The sequence below is a fragment of the Brachycentrus maculatus genome, unplaced genomic scaffold, assembly GCF_059751285.1.
Source record: "Brachycentrus maculatus isolate JH-2025_06_01 unplaced genomic scaffold, ASM5975128v1 h1tg000285l, whole genome shotgun sequence".
In the NCBI taxonomy this organism is placed as follows: Eukaryota; Metazoa; Arthropoda; class Insecta; order Trichoptera; family Brachycentridae; genus Brachycentrus; species Brachycentrus maculatus.
In genome coordinates this window covers 32,405-51,725 of record NW_028281036.1, presented here as the reverse complement: position 1 = coordinate 51,725, position 19,321 = coordinate 32,405, and the positions used below count along the sequence as shown (strand labels likewise).

At 33.3% G+C, this 19,321-nt stretch overlaps 1 protein-coding gene across 1 annotated transcript in view; it reads right to left on the bottom strand.

Moving 5' to 3' along the window:
- The window catches only part of LOC148305091 (serine/threonine-protein phosphatase alpha-2 isoform), a 67,786-nt gene that overhangs the window by 18,606 nt on the left and 29,859 nt on the right, over positions 1 to 19,321 (bottom strand). The window contains exon 4 of the mRNA XM_088267231.1: positions 7 to 95. Coding sequence (XP_088123357.1) covers positions 7 to 95 — 89 coding nt within the window. The remainder of the gene's footprint in view (positions 1 to 6; positions 96 to 19,321) is intronic.

Here is a 19,321-nt window from a genome sequence, read left to right as displayed (position 1 = left end):
ACTTACCAATTGCGGCGACCGGTAAACAGTTGAAGCAGTCGGTGAATGTTTTCCACAATTTGATGTTATACCGCCGCTTGCACTCGTCATAGAAGCTGAAACAAAAAGATAAGTGATATTGGTGGAAGTGATATTGATGAAAGTGATATTGGCGAAAGTGATGTTGGTGGTAATGATATTGGTGGTAGTGATATTGGTGGTAGTGATATTGGTGGTAATGATATTGGTGGAAGTAATATTGGAGGACGCTCTTATTGGAAAACGATCATAATGTTGTGTACTGCTAGATCGAGGCTAATCCAGTTTATCCGTACGGGAAGGCCAATATTCCCAGGGGACTCTTTACCACCTAGGCTCAAATTCATAAAGAAGTACCCGAGAATAAGAAACGAGCGCAAGAGCACTGTGAATACGGACGGTTATTTCATTTTAAAAGTAAAAGGATGCTTTTACGAATTTTATGCTAATGTACGGGAGATAATAATCCAATTCGATTAAGCGTGATGTTTTAGGTGAAGGAAAAAGCGTACATGCTACAAGAAGTAGGTTTAAGTTATTTCAGGGTTGTAAGGCGGAGTATCCTTGGGACCGATATCATTAAGGACCCTAGAGCGGTGGTCCGCAACCTTTTCTCACCTACGACACACCAAAATCCTTCCTAGTATTCCGCGGCACACCAAAAGCTAAAGTATATAGACTATTGAAAAATTATTTAATTGTAGTAATTATTATCCGCCTCCGTAGTGTAATGGTCAGCACGCTCAGTTCCCTATCTGGAGGTCCTGGGGTCGATTTCCAGGGGGGGTGGTCAAATAAATATAAATATTTTTTTTCAGTCTAATATTTATTCAATACTACCCTGGCCTGGTACCCGAAGCGGAGGGCTAATCACCTTTCCTTCATGTGTTAACCATACTGCGTTTATATGATGCAGTGCCCTATGCACCAATGGGGTGCGGATAAGGGTTGAGAGAGAGAGAGAATTATTATATCCTACATTTTGAAAAACAGACAAAATTATGAAAAATAATTTGTCATCGTGTATTAAATAATAAAATATCATAATGAAAAAAAATGTAAAATGTCATATACATTGAATTTGATCGCGGCACACCTGTATCCGGCTCACGGCACACCAGTGTGCCACGGCACACCGGTTGCGGAGCACTGCCCTAGAGGGCTCAGACGACTTGGGGATAAGTGCCAAAAAACTTAAGATTTAACTTTACATTCATGTACGTGATTGTTTTTAGGCAAAACGTCGTAAACTCAAATTGGTTAAAGGATCCTTGGATCGCTCCAAAGTGAAGGTTTTTCTCTCTCTACAGATTTCATATTCATTTATCATATTTCAGAGTCGGGCGTATATTTACATATTTTCAAGGGATTTACTAAAAAAAATATTTTCGTCGAACAAGTGGTACGAATGATTTTTCTATTTAAAATAACTTTACTGATATATTTTATATTTTAACACGTAATAGCCGCAATCCCACATCTCAAGGCCCAGTATTCGTTAAGTCGCAACTTAATTTTCTCTAAACATTTTACGTCATCGATTTTTTCTTAAGCCACCGTTTTTGCATTGAAAAATAAGTTTTTAATCGAAGTAATTATACGGTTTTGAAAACAAAAGAGTTACTGAAAGGATAGGAGCTAAAAGAATTATCAAAAATATTTTTTCTGTATATATTCTTAAAAAAATCTAATATACATTATTTAAAAAAAATCAGGCGTGAAGAGACGTGTGACCTCTCCGGTGTAAGCAATCTCCGAGAAAGGTCTTAAGCGACTGGTATTTGAGTACCTAGAACACATGAGGCATGACCTGCGTTATTGAGTTATTGAAAGGTTAGAGAATTAAAAAAAATCTAATTAAATTCTAAAAAATCATCCAATATACATTCCTTAGAAAAATCGGGCGTGGAAAGACGTATTACCTCTACGGCGGTCGGCCGATTAATGAATTCTGTGTTGCGTTGTATCCCCTTAACCCTCACTTCCAGCTATCATCTCTCGTTAATTGTAGCTCAGTTCACATGAATACTTTCTAAGGTCATATGTCAATGCGTGATTGTCTAACTTCGCTCTGAACATATTTTCCCACATTTTCGCATCTCAACAAAGATGAAGAAGAATATAAAAATTATGAGTATTTACAGGGTTTATGGTACGTCACAAGCTGGTTAAGTGATCACTTTACACGCGTGTTCTCAATTCACCACTCTACCCATGATTGACAACTTCACATTTTTTTGGATATCCTAGATATAATGATCAATCTCGTGACATGGTCCAGATAAGTTCACAAAAATAGACAACTCAACATAGATGAAAAAGAATACGGAAGTCTGGGTATTTACGGGGTTTATGCCCTGTCATAGCCTGGTTAAGTGATCACTTTACACGCGTGCTACATTCACCAATTTTACTCGTGATTGACAATCCTACCAATATTTGTGTTTAGCGAGTGTTTTTGCCTAGAATTTTCACTCATGAATTACATGAAATTATAGTAACTTTAAACAAAAAGAGTAAATCCACTCACGAGTAGGCATAGGCTATGAAACTTATAATGTTGAAGCCCGAGTAGGGACACGATAAGCGGTGTTGCATAAGCCGTAGCTAGATTTTAAAGTCACTTGGACGTTAGGTAATCAAAAAAAAACAAGATTTGAGAAGGATTTGGACACACCGTCGGACGAAACTTTGTGAATATTTTTCTCAGCCTTGAAACCACCGAGATGGGTACATATTCAATATGCATCACTTGAGCTTCGGGAAGGTCGTGATAAAATCCGGCTCAATAAAAAGAAAAGAAATGTCAAGAAAGCTATGTAGGGTAAATAAGGAAAGGTTGAAACAAATGTCCGAGAGAAGTGATATATCGCTCACTCCTTTCAAGAACGTCATAAATCAAAAAACTTGATTTTTCAGGAGATGGTTTTTAAAGTTAAATTTTTAAAGTTAAAATATAAAATATTAAAAATAAATATCAAGCCACATATTGAACTTTTTACTGTACAACAGATCTTTTTAGCTTAAACCCGAAGGTTTTTTCTCCATTTGAAAATTAACTAGTTTATTAAAAAAAATTTAAACAATACCTTTTCTTCAAAATGCAAAAACAACACTTTCTGCCCTGTAGCGGGTAAATATTAAGTTAAAAATATGCCGCTTTTGCTGGGATAAATTAGTACAATTTCTCGACAATCCGAAAACATGCACAACTGAAAATTGACGGTTTTTGATATATGGCGATCTTGAAAGGAGTGAGCGATATATGTAGAAATATACGCATGCGTGGCGCGGAATTGACGATTTCCACGTCCATATTTCACTAATGCAGCACATTTTGTTGCTATAGCGTTTTTCTACCGCAGGGCACTTAACGCCACAACAGAACGTAACATAAAAAACAATTTCATTCAAGTCCCACCCAACATACGATAAATCACAACTTAATTTTCTCTAAACCCTGGCAACATTTGACGTGATTTTTTTCTCTTAAAGCACCGTTTTTATAGTGTCAAAATTAGTTTTTCTTCGAAATAAATATATGGTTTTGAAAAGAAAAGAGTTATTGAAAGGCAAAGAGTTACAAAATTTATTTAAAAAAAATTCAATGTATCGTGGGTGTACTGACAAATAACGTTAACTCGAAAATACGCAATTTTGACTTAATGATGCATATCATAACATTTACAACGTTTTATAAACTAGAAAACTATACTTAGTTATTTGAAATGTCATATATATATATATATATATATATATATATATATATATATATATATATATATATATATATATATATATATATATATATATATATATATATATATATATATATATATATATATATATATATATATATATATATATAGTTAAATTCATCTTTATGTTTAATAGCGGGTATTTTATTCAGGCTAAAAGATTTAAATAACAGGGATTATTTAGATGGGGATTTTAGAGTTAACGTTTTTTGCCAGTATACCCACGATATATTCTAAAAGTCAAATTCCAAATATTTATTCCAAAAAAAAAATTGCGTGCGAAAGCAAGACCGACCACTAGAGCGACCGTTCGCGTTCTGAATTCAAACGACTGAGATCTCAGCCTTAAAGGGTAAAGCATATTAGTAGCATGTGTATCTATACCTTAATTTTTAAATGACTAAACAATATATCGCGATGTAAGTGCATCTAAGATTGCCCTCCGAGGTCGAATCGCTCGGTAATTCGATTCAAATTTGAGTGTGAACAAAAATAGTGTAATTGAATGGACCAGAGACTTGTCCACGAGCGCTTAAGAGAAAAGGCGCGACCTCTAAGGTCACGAACGTGAGAAGTGCTCACAGCGAAAATTCCTTTCCTTTCGCGCACTTAATTAAGAAAAGAGTCTTCTTTTACATTGCAGAGAAAAGTTCTTTTCTTTTTATCTCGGCGAATACGTAACTATCAAAATTTATATCCGGTCATTAAATAAATTGGAATCAGAATATTTATTGTTTTTTTTCGTGCTTTCTCTTATTTACGAGTTAAGCTCATAGGGAATTAATGCGGTGTTATCTTGGTTGTTTAAACACGGAAGGGCTGTGGTGAGTTGTCTGTTTCGGTGTTTACGCAGGATAATACCGAACCTGAAACCTAGGGAATGGTAACCAAACGTGTGAAAAAACAAACTGTTTGGATTACGGATTTATAAACACACACACATAAGAAATACATCATTAGGTCAGATGTAGATTACATTTGACCTGATGATGGAATGGTTGTTTCGAAGCCGATAGTCATGAGGTGGCGTTACACAGTGAGCGATGAATGATAAGAATAGTGTTAAACTCGATCAATTTAAATTCATTTTGTCAAAAAAAAATAAATATGTAAATTCATGGTTCTCCGCCTTGTGGAGTATATAACATTTTGTCTAGGCTCACACCGGTCTGATGATGTCGGTAACGACGACAATAATAAAATAAGATATATGTGTAAAAAAAAAAACTATATAGTTTTTATTTTAGGCTCACACCGGTCTAATGATGTCGGTAACGATGACACTAGTAAAAAAGATATAAGTATGTGTAAAAAAAAAACATTTAGTTTTATTACATACATAAGAAATGGATTAAAAAATACTCTAGGAGTGGAAAAATTAGTCATATCTATTTTTACATACTTAGAAAGATATTTTACGTCAATATTCCGTTTACGAGTATGTGGGTGGTGTGTTGTCAATTGTCACCCCACCAAGACACCCTTGATTAATTAAAAAGTTTGTACAGTTTTAGGCAAATTACCTTTTTAAGGTGTGGTCGGCGGTCGTGCAATTGGAAACCGTTTACTTTGCGCGCGGGCGTTACATTTGAATACAGCATTAACCCTTCAGTTACCAAAATGCGATATATCGGCTTTTGGTACTCTAGCGAGAAATACCGGTAGCGTTTGGATCTGACGTCATGATTTATAAAAGTATAAGATACATTTTGGACAGTATGTAAGTGATTACATACTGTCCAAAAACTTCCGGGCTGTGCAAAAAATTCCAAATCATAGTTTTTTTCTTCAATAAGTTATCTGTATTTAGAATTAAATGATCATTTGTATTTTATAATAACAAAAAGTAAATTAAGTTGTATTAGTACAAAAATTTAAGTTACAAATATACTTGAAAAGAAACACGAAAAAAAAAGTACATTAAAAAAAATTATTTCCGCGAAAATTAAGTTGTTTATAGCTGTGATGTTATTAAAAAAAATACGTATATTGCAAACTTTTTATCAAAATATTTTTTTACACGCACCCCTACACTATTTCTTTCAACGCCGGAAATCGGCAATTGTGTCGGCGAGTCTTTGATTATCAGTGTTATGCGAGCGGGGTAAAAAGGAGATTGACAATCAGCGAGCAGCGTTTACTTGTTAGTCATTTAGTTACTGATTTTTTATAACGTTGCATACATTTAGTTGAATAAAATCCCGAGAGATATTTTCGACACGCCAAAGATAAAACAATGGCACATAGTGTTTATAAATTATAAACACATTTTACTTGTGAATTATTTACGTTTAAATCTCAGATTTTCTGGAAAGGTAACCCCAAAAGCCCTGGCAACCAAAGGGTTAATAATACAGCCTGGTCTAAAAATAACGCGATGAATATTCCAACAGGAACGTTAATTTCTTATATCCCTGTCTGTTCAGAGCGCGTGCCGCTAAAAGTATCCTAAAATTATACGGAAACACATCTACTAGATTAGCGAAATGAGGATTATACGGGTTGTATTCGAGCTCTGCCGGTATTAAAATTTATATCATTTTAAGCATCAAACATTTGCGATGCTAAAATGAAACAAGTTATTCTGCTCGAATTAGTTTTTAAGAACCGTCTGTGAAAGCATTTCATCCCCGTAGAGATATCGGTAGACAGTGGTAGAAATAAGGATTAAACTTGCTTTGAATTTCTTGGCGGAACAGATTTTTTTCGAGGTGTCGTCGTTCGATGACGGTGATGATTTTTAAAGTTGATACGAACAGAAATTTAAGGCCTAATATACGTTAAATGGCAAAGTAATTTTCACTAAATCCAGGTAACATTTGACGTAATTATTTTTTTATTTCTTAAAACACCGTTTTTGTATTGAAAAAAATTGTTATTATTTCGAAATAAATATATAGTTTCGAAAAGAAAAGAGCTTTTAAAAGGTAAAGAGTTTTTTTCATTTTTTTTTCATATTTTTCAAATAAATAAAACTTTTAAGTTTTACTAGGTAAATACCATTATTTCAAGTAATAAACAAAGTGGTATTTATGAAGTAAACCATAAATTAAAAACATTTATTTATTCATTTATATAAATGCATAAACGGATAAGGGTGATACACCCCGTATCCCACGCATATTTTTTGAAAAATCTCCAGTTAAATAAATAAACTAACTAACTAACTAACTAACTAACTAACCATCACGCCGCTTCCCCGCAGGGGTAGGCAGAGAGAATCGAACGCCACACCACTCTGTCTTTGCAAACATTCTTAGCCTCTTCTACATTCATGCATCTCCTCATACATACCCGACGATTATTACGACTATTATTATTATTATTATTATTTAGTTAAATAAATATTTGAGAACATTTACGAAAATATCCTTTCAAGGGTTGAGCGATAAAATGTCTAGCGTCGGTATTTTCAGTTTCGGATGCACCAAGTTCCACTGGCGGCGATGCATCGCCAAACTTTTAACGGGTGCATTTGCACTTGTGCAGCGGAGCGTCAAACGGAGAGGGTGCAGTTCTATGCATGGTATTATAAAGATAGTGCATCGCGGCGCTATGTGCTACTTAGATAGCGTGGGAGAGGAACACCGGATACGGGAATCCACCTATGGCACATTTGCTCGGACAGAAAAACGTTACGACCTTTGTTATATGGGGTTCACACGGGGACAATGGATGGGACGATATTTTGGGAACTCGACAAGTTAAAACAAGATTTTGTGTAATTTTATTGGATATTCGAAAAAAGACCCTATGAAATCTTACTATGCAAAGAACTAATTTTCAATTTCGACCTGAATGGACTTAGTACCTAGTGCCTACATATCACACCAGGGACGGGAAAGGTATTTCTACCCGTTTGGTGGATTGATGCTTGAGGACGGGAAGTTGAGTTAGAAATTCAAAGTCAGGAATTTCTTCAGTTAAAATTTCGGTTTGGTATTGCAGTGACGTTTAAAACATTATTTGAAGCATTATATTTACACATTTTTTGACATCTCAACTTACATGAAGAAGAATATGGAAGTCTGGGCATTTACAGGGCTTACGACCATCAGAGAAAATAAAATAAAATAAAATAACTACTACGCGGAGATAATCCAGATTTGTGAACAAGTAATTGGACACACTCAAAATGTTGTGTATTATTTTCGTGTTGTTGAGAAGTAGAAATCACTCATCGGGAATATTGTGAAATATAAATTTAAAATATAAAATATAAAATTGTGAAAGAAAAACACTTGTTTTTTACCACTTGAGTTTATTTTATTATAACGACTAGTGTCGGAAGCTACAATGCCATCATCAGGTCTAAATATAAACTATAGCATAAATTTTATTAAATTAAATAACTTCGTTTTAACCACTTTTTAAAGTTATTTACTAAATTATTTAATTTTATTAAGGTTATAAAATGTGCCACAAAGTATCTGCGGAAAACATTCAAGAAATAAAGCATAAATAATTGTTTGTTCTATAAATAAGGAAAGTGGTAAAATATAAGAGCTTTTTTCTATTACAATTTTATAATAAGGGAATATTATACGTATAACTTATGTATGTAATATGTTTTTAACATATATTTACCTTCATTATCCAGTTCTCCTCTATTCCGCGTGCGGATACGGAAGTAATCCGTAGACGTATATCACAAAATGAGCATGTATTACGAAATAGGCATGCACATGCACCCGGAGAATCACGGAAGGAGCGATGCACGCGTCGAAAAGGAAATTGCATAATGTCTGGTGTTACGACAAAGTTACGGGGAATTCCTGCGAAAGATGAAAGGAACGATTTCCAAAATAGATTTAGCGCGGATTCGCTTTGGTGGAGATAATGGCCTTTGCTTCTAGACACGTGCGCGACGGTGAGCGATGAAAAATGGAGAAGTAAAATACTTGTCTATGCTTTCGAGGAATGTGCGGAAATACTCGGCTGTCCAAATTTAAAACACAGTAAGGGACATTTTTTTGTAGTACGTTTTTATTGCATTTTTGGACTAAGTAGAATCTACTTAGTCCAAAAATGCAAAAAAAACGTACTACAAAAAATGTCCCTTACTGTGTTTTGAGTTTGGACAGCCGTACTGTAGGCATGCTTATTTAAATGTTCGCTTAGAATATAGTACTATAATTACAACAATTATTGTTTAGTATTATTCTTATAATACAATATTCTATACTATCAGTAATTCAATAAACAAAGGCTAAGTAGCATTTTCCTAAAATTAAATAGAAATATATGAAATTAGTGGTAACGTACATAAGGTATAATATTTTCATTATCACTATTATTGACGTGTAGTGTAGTATTATAATTATGTTATTCTTGTCTACTAACATAAGAGTAACTTTCAATATTTTAAACAATACCTCATCTACCTACTTGAAAAAACATTAAAAAAATTATACCTTTTTTATTGATTTCAGCATTTTTTTATATAAATTAAAACATAACTATTTTAATACATTATTAAAGAAGTAATCGTTCTTATTACTTCGTATTTTTTTATGTTTCTTATTATTTAAAATTATACTAACTATTTTAGCTGTTCGACTATTTTTGATTGAGTGACATTTATATTCACTGCGAATTAACTGCTTTATTTATCTTTATGCCAAACCTGGAGATGGAGTGTGCAAGTTCTAGAGTTTAAACGATATATACATCATATAGAATACAATGAAAAAAGGAACAAAGCACAAAATGATTAAAAGAAATAACAATACTAAAAGTAAAAACTTAATGTTTATAGCCGCTCAAGACGACAGGGGTTAGAAGAAGAAGAAAAACTTAAAAATATAGCAGTATACAACATTTTGAGTGTGTCCGAATACTTGTTCACAAAAATTTCCATCTCACCAATAGATGTCTCTAGTGAACAAGTGATTGAATAACAATGTTTCAAAATTGGTTCATATATATAGAACTTCCAAGAATTTGAGTAGTATGGTTGTCAATAATGGGTAGAATTGGTGAATGCTACACGTAAGTAAAGTGATCACTTAAACCAGCCTATGACGGTCGTCAGCCCCGTAAATGCCCAGACATCCATATTCTTCTTCATCTTTGATGAGTGTCAAAAAATAATGTGAAGCAATTTAAAGCAGTAAAAATATGGAAATTGGTTACAGGTTACTAAGCGTATGTCCGCCTCCGTAGTGTAATGGTCAGCACGCTCGGCTACCGTTCTGGAGGTCCCGGGTTCGATTCTCAAGGGGGGTAAAATAAATATAAGTGATTTTTTCACTGCCATATTTATTCAATATTACCCTGGACTGGTACCTGAAGCGGAGGGCTGATCACCTTTCCTTCATGTGTAAACGATCAAGATAACACTGCGTTTATATGACACAGTGCCCTATGCACCATTGGGGTGCGGATAAGGGTTTTATTATTATTATTATTAATCGTATTTTGTTGAGATTTTTGTTAATAATGCGATTAAGAATCTTCATTACGGAAGCGGCGAGATAATGAATCATCTCCGTTTAGTGAAAACCCAAAATGACCGAGTCGCGTACGAGAATTATCCGTTGAAAAATAGACCAGTGCGAATTAATGTGCCGTAGAAATTAACGAGAAATGAGAATTTTACTAATTCACCGTCCGAATCTTGGCACCGGTTACTACAAAGTATTGCAATCTACGTCATATCGACAACTCGGGAATTAAACACTCATTACTTACTAAACAACTAACCGTCACGCCGCTTCCCCGAAGGGGAAGGCAGTGAGAATAGAGCGCCACATCACTGTTTTGGCAACAATCATCGCTCCTTCCACATTCATGCATTTCCTCGTACATACACACCGATCATTCTGGCCAGACCGCTTTCAAATAATTGAAATACTTGATCATGCCAATTTTTCCTCAATCTTCCTTTGCTCCTACGTCCAACTAGCTTAGCCTGATGATTTTTTAAACATTTTTTCCTCACACACTCCATTCTTCGATGATGCTTATCTCAGCGTTGCGTTTTTCCTGATTTTACCATTCAAACATCAATCATACTTCATAAAACATTTCAATAATAAACAATAAAATATTTAATTATTATTACAATAAAAAGTTTATTTTAACTTACATTATTAATTATTAAGGAAAGGTAAATGCAGTGTTTGTAATTCGGTCTTCTTCTGCTCTTATTTCCAACTACATTCGACTCGTCACATTGTTTTACTGTTCTTTCCTCAGTCAGTCACACGTTACCAAGGATAAATAAATAATAACATAAAAGCACATAATTAACGTGTAAAACAATACGGTGAAGTTGTTCCTTAAAGCCTTCTGGGCTACATTCCAAAAAAGAGAGAAAAGTTCTGTTTTTTTCATTCGTAACTTCATAACTTTTGTGCACAAAATTCTTCCTAAAAATAAGTCTTTAAATCAAAGAGCTTCGCGGAGTAGGAAAAAGAGAAGGCAGAAGCCGTAGGTGTATTTTGGTTTTATTACCTTTGTAGATTTTTACAGATGATTATCTGAAAAAAACTCGCTTTGAACAAGGTGCTGGAAAATCAAGAGCCTAGCTCTTATATTAAATACATATATATATATATATATATATATATATATATATATATATATATATATATATATATATATATATATATATATATATATTTTTTTTTTTTTTTTTTTATTTTTTTTTTAAATCATCACATCAACTCATCGTATTACTGTATTTGTTTCAGTAATGTACAAAGTAAATATGTACAGGGAAAAAAATATCGGAAAAGGTACCTAAGGTTTATTTATTGATTTGCCATTTTTTTATAATATACATATAAATATTGGAATTTGTTTTTTTTTACACATTGAGATTATATTTGTATAATTTTTTAAACACTACCTATCAATAAAAACAAAAATAAAACCATATCTTTTTTTTTAAAGAAAAACATAATTTTTATTTTTTCGAAATACAAAAATTATGTTTTAAGCAAAAAATAATGACGTTAAAAGTTACTTGAGTTTGAAGAAAATTAAGTTGCGGGCTATTGATTATCCCGCCTAACCTTTGTTGAATTAGGTGATGTTTTATATATAAAAATATAATACTTGTATAAATACCACTTTTCAGTTTATTCATGTAAAAACGATGTAACATGTTCTCGAAACTACTCGTTTTACATTGATCAAAACTGGTATTTTACAAGTGATTTATTTTTATACTTAAAGTGCGTGCTTTCAACAGCAAAAATGTGTTAAATGTGTTATAAAAAATAGTTTCATTCGTTATTCTTTCCCAATCGAGTCGGCTAAAACATAGTGTTCACAAGGACCAATAAAAATCTTTTGCGTGCCAAAAATTGTATGCATGTTTTCTTTATTTTATTATTATTATCATTCTTCCTATGCGTTGTGACCGTGTCACAATAAAAATTAATCGACTTGATTTCATTCATAAAATTAATAATTTATTAATCAACGGAGAGTGGGTGTGACAAATAAATTGAAATACCGATGAGCATTGTTTAAAAGTCGCGCGTGTTCAACACTTTTCAGTATCATTGCCAAAAACACACGTGTCACAATATAAATGTATGAGTTTAGTATTATCAAATAAAGAAAATGCAATGTACCACTACAAAAAGATTTTATTTGTATCCGTGATTCGTAAATAAAATCGGGATTGAATAAATGGAAGCATATTTATATATTTTTTAATAAAATATATTGAAAATATAGGTGAAAAGATCACTTATATTTTTTCACTCTAGTATTTATTCGATATGACCCTGGGACTGGGACCTAAACGGAGGGCTGATCACCTTTCCTTCATGTGTTAACGATCAAGATAACACTGCGTTTATATGATGCAGTGCCCTATGCACCATCGGGTGCGGATAAAAGTTTAATAAAAATAATAATATATATTTTCAAAAATCTGACCTCATTTTCAAGATATGAAAGGAAAACGGAAAATATTTATCAATTGTCATTATTATTGTGATTTTAACATATACGGAATTCTGGGCATTTACAGGGCTTACGACTTGTCACAGTCTGGTTAAAGTTATTGCTTTAAACAAGTGTAACATTGACCATTCTACACCCATGATTGACAACAACACTACTCAAATTTCTGAAGTTATAATAGGAGACGCCTTATTAAATTTTATTAATATTTTTTTATTAAAGCTTATATTTGATCAATTTTTTAGAAAAATATTTTTAGTGCGTAATACATACACATATAAATTGTTTATATTTATTTAAACTAGTAACAACAATTTTTTTGATATAATTTAATTAATTTTCTAGACATTTCTACTTTACAATCTTAAAATTATATTACGCTGTTCCCTCTAATAAAGAGAGAAACCTCTTGTGTTTGTAGAGGGACTTACACTTATTAATTATTGTTTATGTTTTGGGTAATATAATTTTTTATTATTCTTTGATTATCATGCATATAATTCATTAAAAATATTTTTTTAGCATTTAACGTCTACTAAAATATTTTTTAATCATCGACATCCCTATTTTTACGCATAGATATTGGTAATCTGGCAACATAATTCGTGTCGATCACCTGTCCCAGAATGAGTGTTGCCAGGCGAGCATTATCGGCTCGTCCGTCAATAATTTAGATTAGGGGGCACGCGGCCAAAAAGTGCGCGTCGCAATATGGACCCGTAAATCGTCCAACGTACAGTCCATCCCACCTTGTGACGCGGTGCGCCGCCCACATTGCCAAAGAGTATTTTTAATATTTGTAATATTCATTCGCACTCGCGCGCGCGAAAGTTCTTGCCCAGTTTTAAATGCAGATATACGGCGAAAATGATATGCGAAAATTGATGCGGTAAGGGATTTATGTGCGCCACTGTGAGATGCTCTATTTTTGAGATTACGAATTTAACGCCAATGTTGATGGTGGTGTATTAATGTATACAATATTTATTTGAAGATACAATATAATTCGTAAAGTATTCGTCAGATATTTTTCATATTTAAAATAAATACTCAATACATGTATACAATACATACTTCTATATAAAAAATATCGTTAATCGTAACACATTTTTAAAATTTTAATTACAATAATATTGGTAGATGCGAGGAAAACAATCGTAAATCCAAAACGTAACATTTTCAGGAGACGATTTTTATTTTTTAGCTACTAGTTATTCCACCTCGACGTACAATATAACGACACGTACAAATTTTGTGTGTTTACTCTCCATTTCCTTTTCCTTATAGCGGTGTAACTTTCGCTTTATGGTAAGCTTCTTCAATCGCGTCATCTTGTACACCCAAATATATTTTACTCAAATTGTCCAAGAGTTGTGATGAATTACTGATTAAGTTATCACCGCATCGATCCGATGCGATGCCTTATGCATAAACTGACCGTTTATTTTTGTTCTCAAAACGGGATATCTACCAATTTTTACGTAATAGTATGTATATTCAAGAAAACACATATTTTTTCATTATTTTTATGTATTAATAAAAAGAAAAGGATTGTTGAAAAAGAAAATAAGAGGAATATTTACCGGGAAAGGCTAGACATCTAAAAATCGGGACCTATGGTCACTTTACCATGCACCATTTGGTTGCGGATAGGAGGTCATTAAATCAAACAAAGTTGAAAGGATGGAAATATGAAATTATTGAACAAAGTAATATTTTGTTTAAATATTCTTAAATGGAAATGAAAAATCATTATTTTCCCCCTAACATTAGACGATTTGAATTTACAGGACTTTTTTTACATTAGCCAGATTTTTGTCTGTTGTATCCGAAGTTCGTTAAATAGAGGTTCATTATATCGAGGTTTTGTACTTTACTTGCTTCGTACCTACAAATATCGCTCACACCTTTCAACAACGTCACATATATTAAAAAAAACTTGATTTTTCAGGAGATCGTTTTTAAAGTTTAATAATAATTAAAATGAAATGTTTAAAAAAATAAAATATCAAGCCACTTATTGAACTTTTTACTGTGCAACCGATCTTTTTATGTAAAAGCTGAATGTTTTTTCTCTATTTGAAAAATATTTAGTACATTCAAATAAATAATTAAAAATACCCTTTCTTCATAAATGCAAAAACAACACTTTCTGCCCTGTAGCGGGTAAATATTAAGTTAAAAATATGCCGCTTTTGATGGGATACAGTAAATTTTCTGGGCATTCCGAAAACACGCACAACTGAAAATTGACGATTTTTTATATATGACGTTGTTGTAAGGAGTGAGCGATATCAGAAATGATGTGAAAATATGTAATAAGTTGGTCAACAATGAATGCCCCGAAGGGCGACTATAGTAGGCCCAGAGGGCCATCTTATCTAGCAGACTAGTCACAGAGGCAACTCATAACAAACGTTAAGTATCGAAAAAAAAACTAGGAAAACTTCGAACACGCTCATTTTGTGTTCTCAAAAGGATAAAAGCCGGCGAGAAATAGTTTCGTGTCGGTGAATGGCAGCTGAATGGAAGTGGTCTTGTAATTTGACCTAGAGCCTTTAGCGTGCGCTATTCACACGACACAGAAACGACACGTCCCTGTGTCAGTGTGTAAAAGTGTAAAGGTGTCCTTTCACACGATTCAACTGGGTAAAAGCGGTCGGTCAGGGAAAAGCTATAAATATGGGAAAAGGAGTATAGCGTACAAGTCGCTCACTCCTTTCAAGAACGTCATAAATCAAAAAAACTTGATTTTTCAGGAGAACGTTTTTAAAGTTTAAAAATATAATACAATGTATTTAAAATAAATATCAAGCCACTTATTGAACTTTTCACCGTGCAACAGGTCTTTTTGGTTAAAACCTGAAGGTTTTTTCTACATTTGAAAAATATTTAGTATGTTTAAAAAAATAATTAAACAATACCATTTCTTCAAAATGCAAAAAGAACACTTTCTGCCCTGTATCGGGTAAATATTAAGTTAAAAATATGCCTCTTTTGCTGGGATATAGTACATTTTGTGGGCATTCCGAAAACATGAACAACTCAAAATTGACGATTTTTTATTTATGACGTTCTTGAAAGGAGTGAGCGAAGTGTAGTAGCGTGGGTGGATGTAGTCAGGTACGCGAGAATAAGGCAACGTCGACCAAATCGAATTTTACATTAAAAAAATATATAATTTTGCAATATTTATCTCGGAGTAGTTTCGTTAAGAATATTAAGGCAGGTGGATTCGTGCTCATAATAGAGATAAACATCTCTGAAAAAAAAGGAGGCGAGGAGTGCATGTCAGGACAGAAGAGTGTGGCGTTCCATCCTTTCTGCCTACCCCTGAGGAGAAACGGCGTGATGATAGTAGTAGTAGTAGTAGTGATATTTTAACATAAATTTACTAACTGTTTTTTGCTTATTGACCATTCATTATTTGATGAAGATATGTAATTTTAGAAATCAATATAACATGGCAGCCATCAGTCATGACAGATATCAGCTTTATCGGATGACTATCGAATGATAAGACGTGGAAGCGTTTGTAATAATTCGTTATATTAAAAATCATTGATCGTGCGTGCTTTGCGAATTGGCCTTATATAATATAATACGTTAACAGATAAGTGTACATCGGGTATGTCAAATACTTGAAAGCGGTCAGGTTAGGAGTCGAAATAATCGGCGGGTATGTATGAGATATGGATGCATGAACGTGGAAGAAGCGAAGGATGTTCGCAAAGACAGGGTGGTGTGGGTATCTATTCTCTCTGCCTACCCCTGCGAGAAAGCGGCGTAATAGTTAGTTTTAAGTGTTCATTTTGAACGGTAGGGCGAGGACAAGTGAATATAATAAAATTGATGTAGAGGTTAGAAGTTTGGATCCATTTCAGGTATCAGCCCGTCGTCAGCTGTAATTTTGTTCAATAAAAACTGATTTTTCATCACTTTCAAAATAATAAATAAATAATACCAAGGTGTTGGACATAGTGATTACGATGTCAAACACTTGGGTCACTGCTTAAAATCTAGTTCATGGATTCGGGAACTGGAACGCAAACGTTTCACAGCGGGTAATTAAAAACATGTCATTTTCTCGTAATTCAATTTGCTAGAAGTGTTGTTTTAGTAAAAAAAAAACTAGCTAAACTAAAAGTGCAGTTTTCAAGATTTGAAAAATGTGAAAAAATATAAGAGGTCTGTTCAAAACCTATCGCGAATTTTATGTTTTTTCAAAAATGATTTATTTATTCATGAACATCTATTTTGTTCCCTTCAAAGTAATCCCCATCATATATTATACACATCGCCCACTCCTTTCAAGAACGTCATAAATCAAAATACTTGATTTTTCAGGAGAACGATTTTAAAGTTTAAAAATAAAACACAATGTATTAAAAATAAATATCAAGCCACTTTTTGAACTTTTTACTGTGCAACAGATCTTTTTAGGTAAAACCTGAAGGTTTTTTCTACATTTGAAAAATATTTAATTTATTTATAAAAATAATTAAACAATACATTTTCTTCAAAATGCAAAAACAACATTTTCTGCCCTGTAGCAGGTAAATATTAAGTTAAAAATATGCCTATTTTGCTGGGATATAGTACATTTTCTGGGCATTCCGAAAACATGCACAACTGAAAATTGACGATTTTTGATTTATGACGTTCTTGAAAGGAGTGAGCGACATGTGCCAACGTATTTTCCAATCCTCGAAGCACTAAAGTTGCGACTTAACGAATACTGGGCCTTAAAAGCGACGAATACTTATCGGTCGCAAGATTGAAAATAAACATACGTTCGGATAAAGAGTGCCGGCAGTTTACTAGCGAAAACGCCGGATTTTAAACGGATGAGTGTAAGATACATAGAGCGCTTGTGCACTACACGGAATTTTACCGTCGGCGGTCCGGTTTTTTTTTAAATAAAGGCCACTACGACAGTTTAGCGTGATTGAATTTACGCTCACCGTGATCACGCACCGATCCGAAGAAAGACGGCCAAAAGCACAAGCCGATACAAGGCAATCATCCGTTTTATCATGCTAACCGGACTGCCGGACGGTAAAATTCCGTGAAGTGCACGAGCGCCCATACAGGTAGTGAAAATCCGATATTTTTTGCGCAGATTCTTCATCAAAAGGCCAAACTTTCAACCGCGTTACTGAATTTCGCTCATACCGGAGAATGCTCATTAGTACAAAGCGCAAACTCGCTTCGATGATAAGAGCTTGGTAAAGTAACACGTACCTACTCGGGTAATAAATCATCCGAGTTTGATACAAGTATGATTAAGCGTTGGAAGTAGATGTAACGTTTGCGGTTGGAACCACTCGACAGGAAGGATGGCGGTTTTCCTTTCGACAATGTAAACACGTAAGCTAATAAATCGGTGATTTTCAAGAGAGGACAAAACAGATTTTTTTTATTTATTTAGAAATTTAACAGAACATTAACATAAATACATTTACAATAATCAATAACAAATAAAAAGGTTATTGTAATATTCCAATTAAAAAAAATCACAAATGATAAATGAGTTAAAAGTAAACAGCAAGAATAAAATATAGCAAAAGTTAAGAAGATTAATAAGCAGACTTAATTTAGAGCTAAACTAAAAATAATAAAAAAATAAACAAACAGTTATAATATGTACAAGTTAAGAAGAGCAGTAAAGTAAAAATAAGTGCAATAAGGCAACAGCAAAAAAAAACAGTAAACACATAGAACAGAAAACATACGCAACAGATACGTAGCCATTCATATATTGATACGTAGTATCAATGTATGAATTATATATAAAATAAGAAGATCCATTCGTCTATTACTTATTTTTAAAAACGTCATATTATATGAAAAAATAATAATTACAAACTACACCGGAGACCGAATAAAAATTGGCCTGATAAATTAAAAATCCCCCGTAAAGGAGTGGAGGCTTAAATGAATTTTTTTCAAACACTTAGGAGTGAGGTTATACTATAAGTCGGAATAATCCGCGGGTATGTATGAGGAGATACACGAATGTGGAAGGGGCGAAGAATGAACGCAAAGAAAAGATTGGTGAGCCTTTTATTCGTGAGAATTAGAAGATAATACAGAGATGCCTAACCCTGCGGTAAAGCGGCTTGGTGGTAAGATGTTTTGATGATTACAAACTAAGATGTCCTCTTAAAAGTGTGATATAATATGATAAAAAGAGGTGTTTTAACTGAGAAATTGTCAAGTTTTGATACTTTGTAAATTATACAAGAAAAAAAAATGAGAAATTGTCCAGTTATCATAGTAAGATGTAGATTTTAATAAAATTATTGTGTGCGGATAAGAGTCAAAAGAAAGAGAAGAAGAATAACAAAAGTAAAAATACAAACATGGACAGGATTGAAAAAGAGTGACGTTTACAGGGATGCGTATATTGACCGTTTTCGTCATGTTGAAAAATGATCGTTCAACGCAGAGCAGACCCATTATTCTGATTCAGCAGACCGCATAACCGCACCGAATTTCGGAATTGTTTTCATAAAAGTACCTACTCCACGCGCTGTGACGTAATCGTCTGGCCAGCGAGCAGCTAGTATGCGTAATTGTGTAAAAAAAAGAAGCCATATTATTCAAGGTTGAAATTG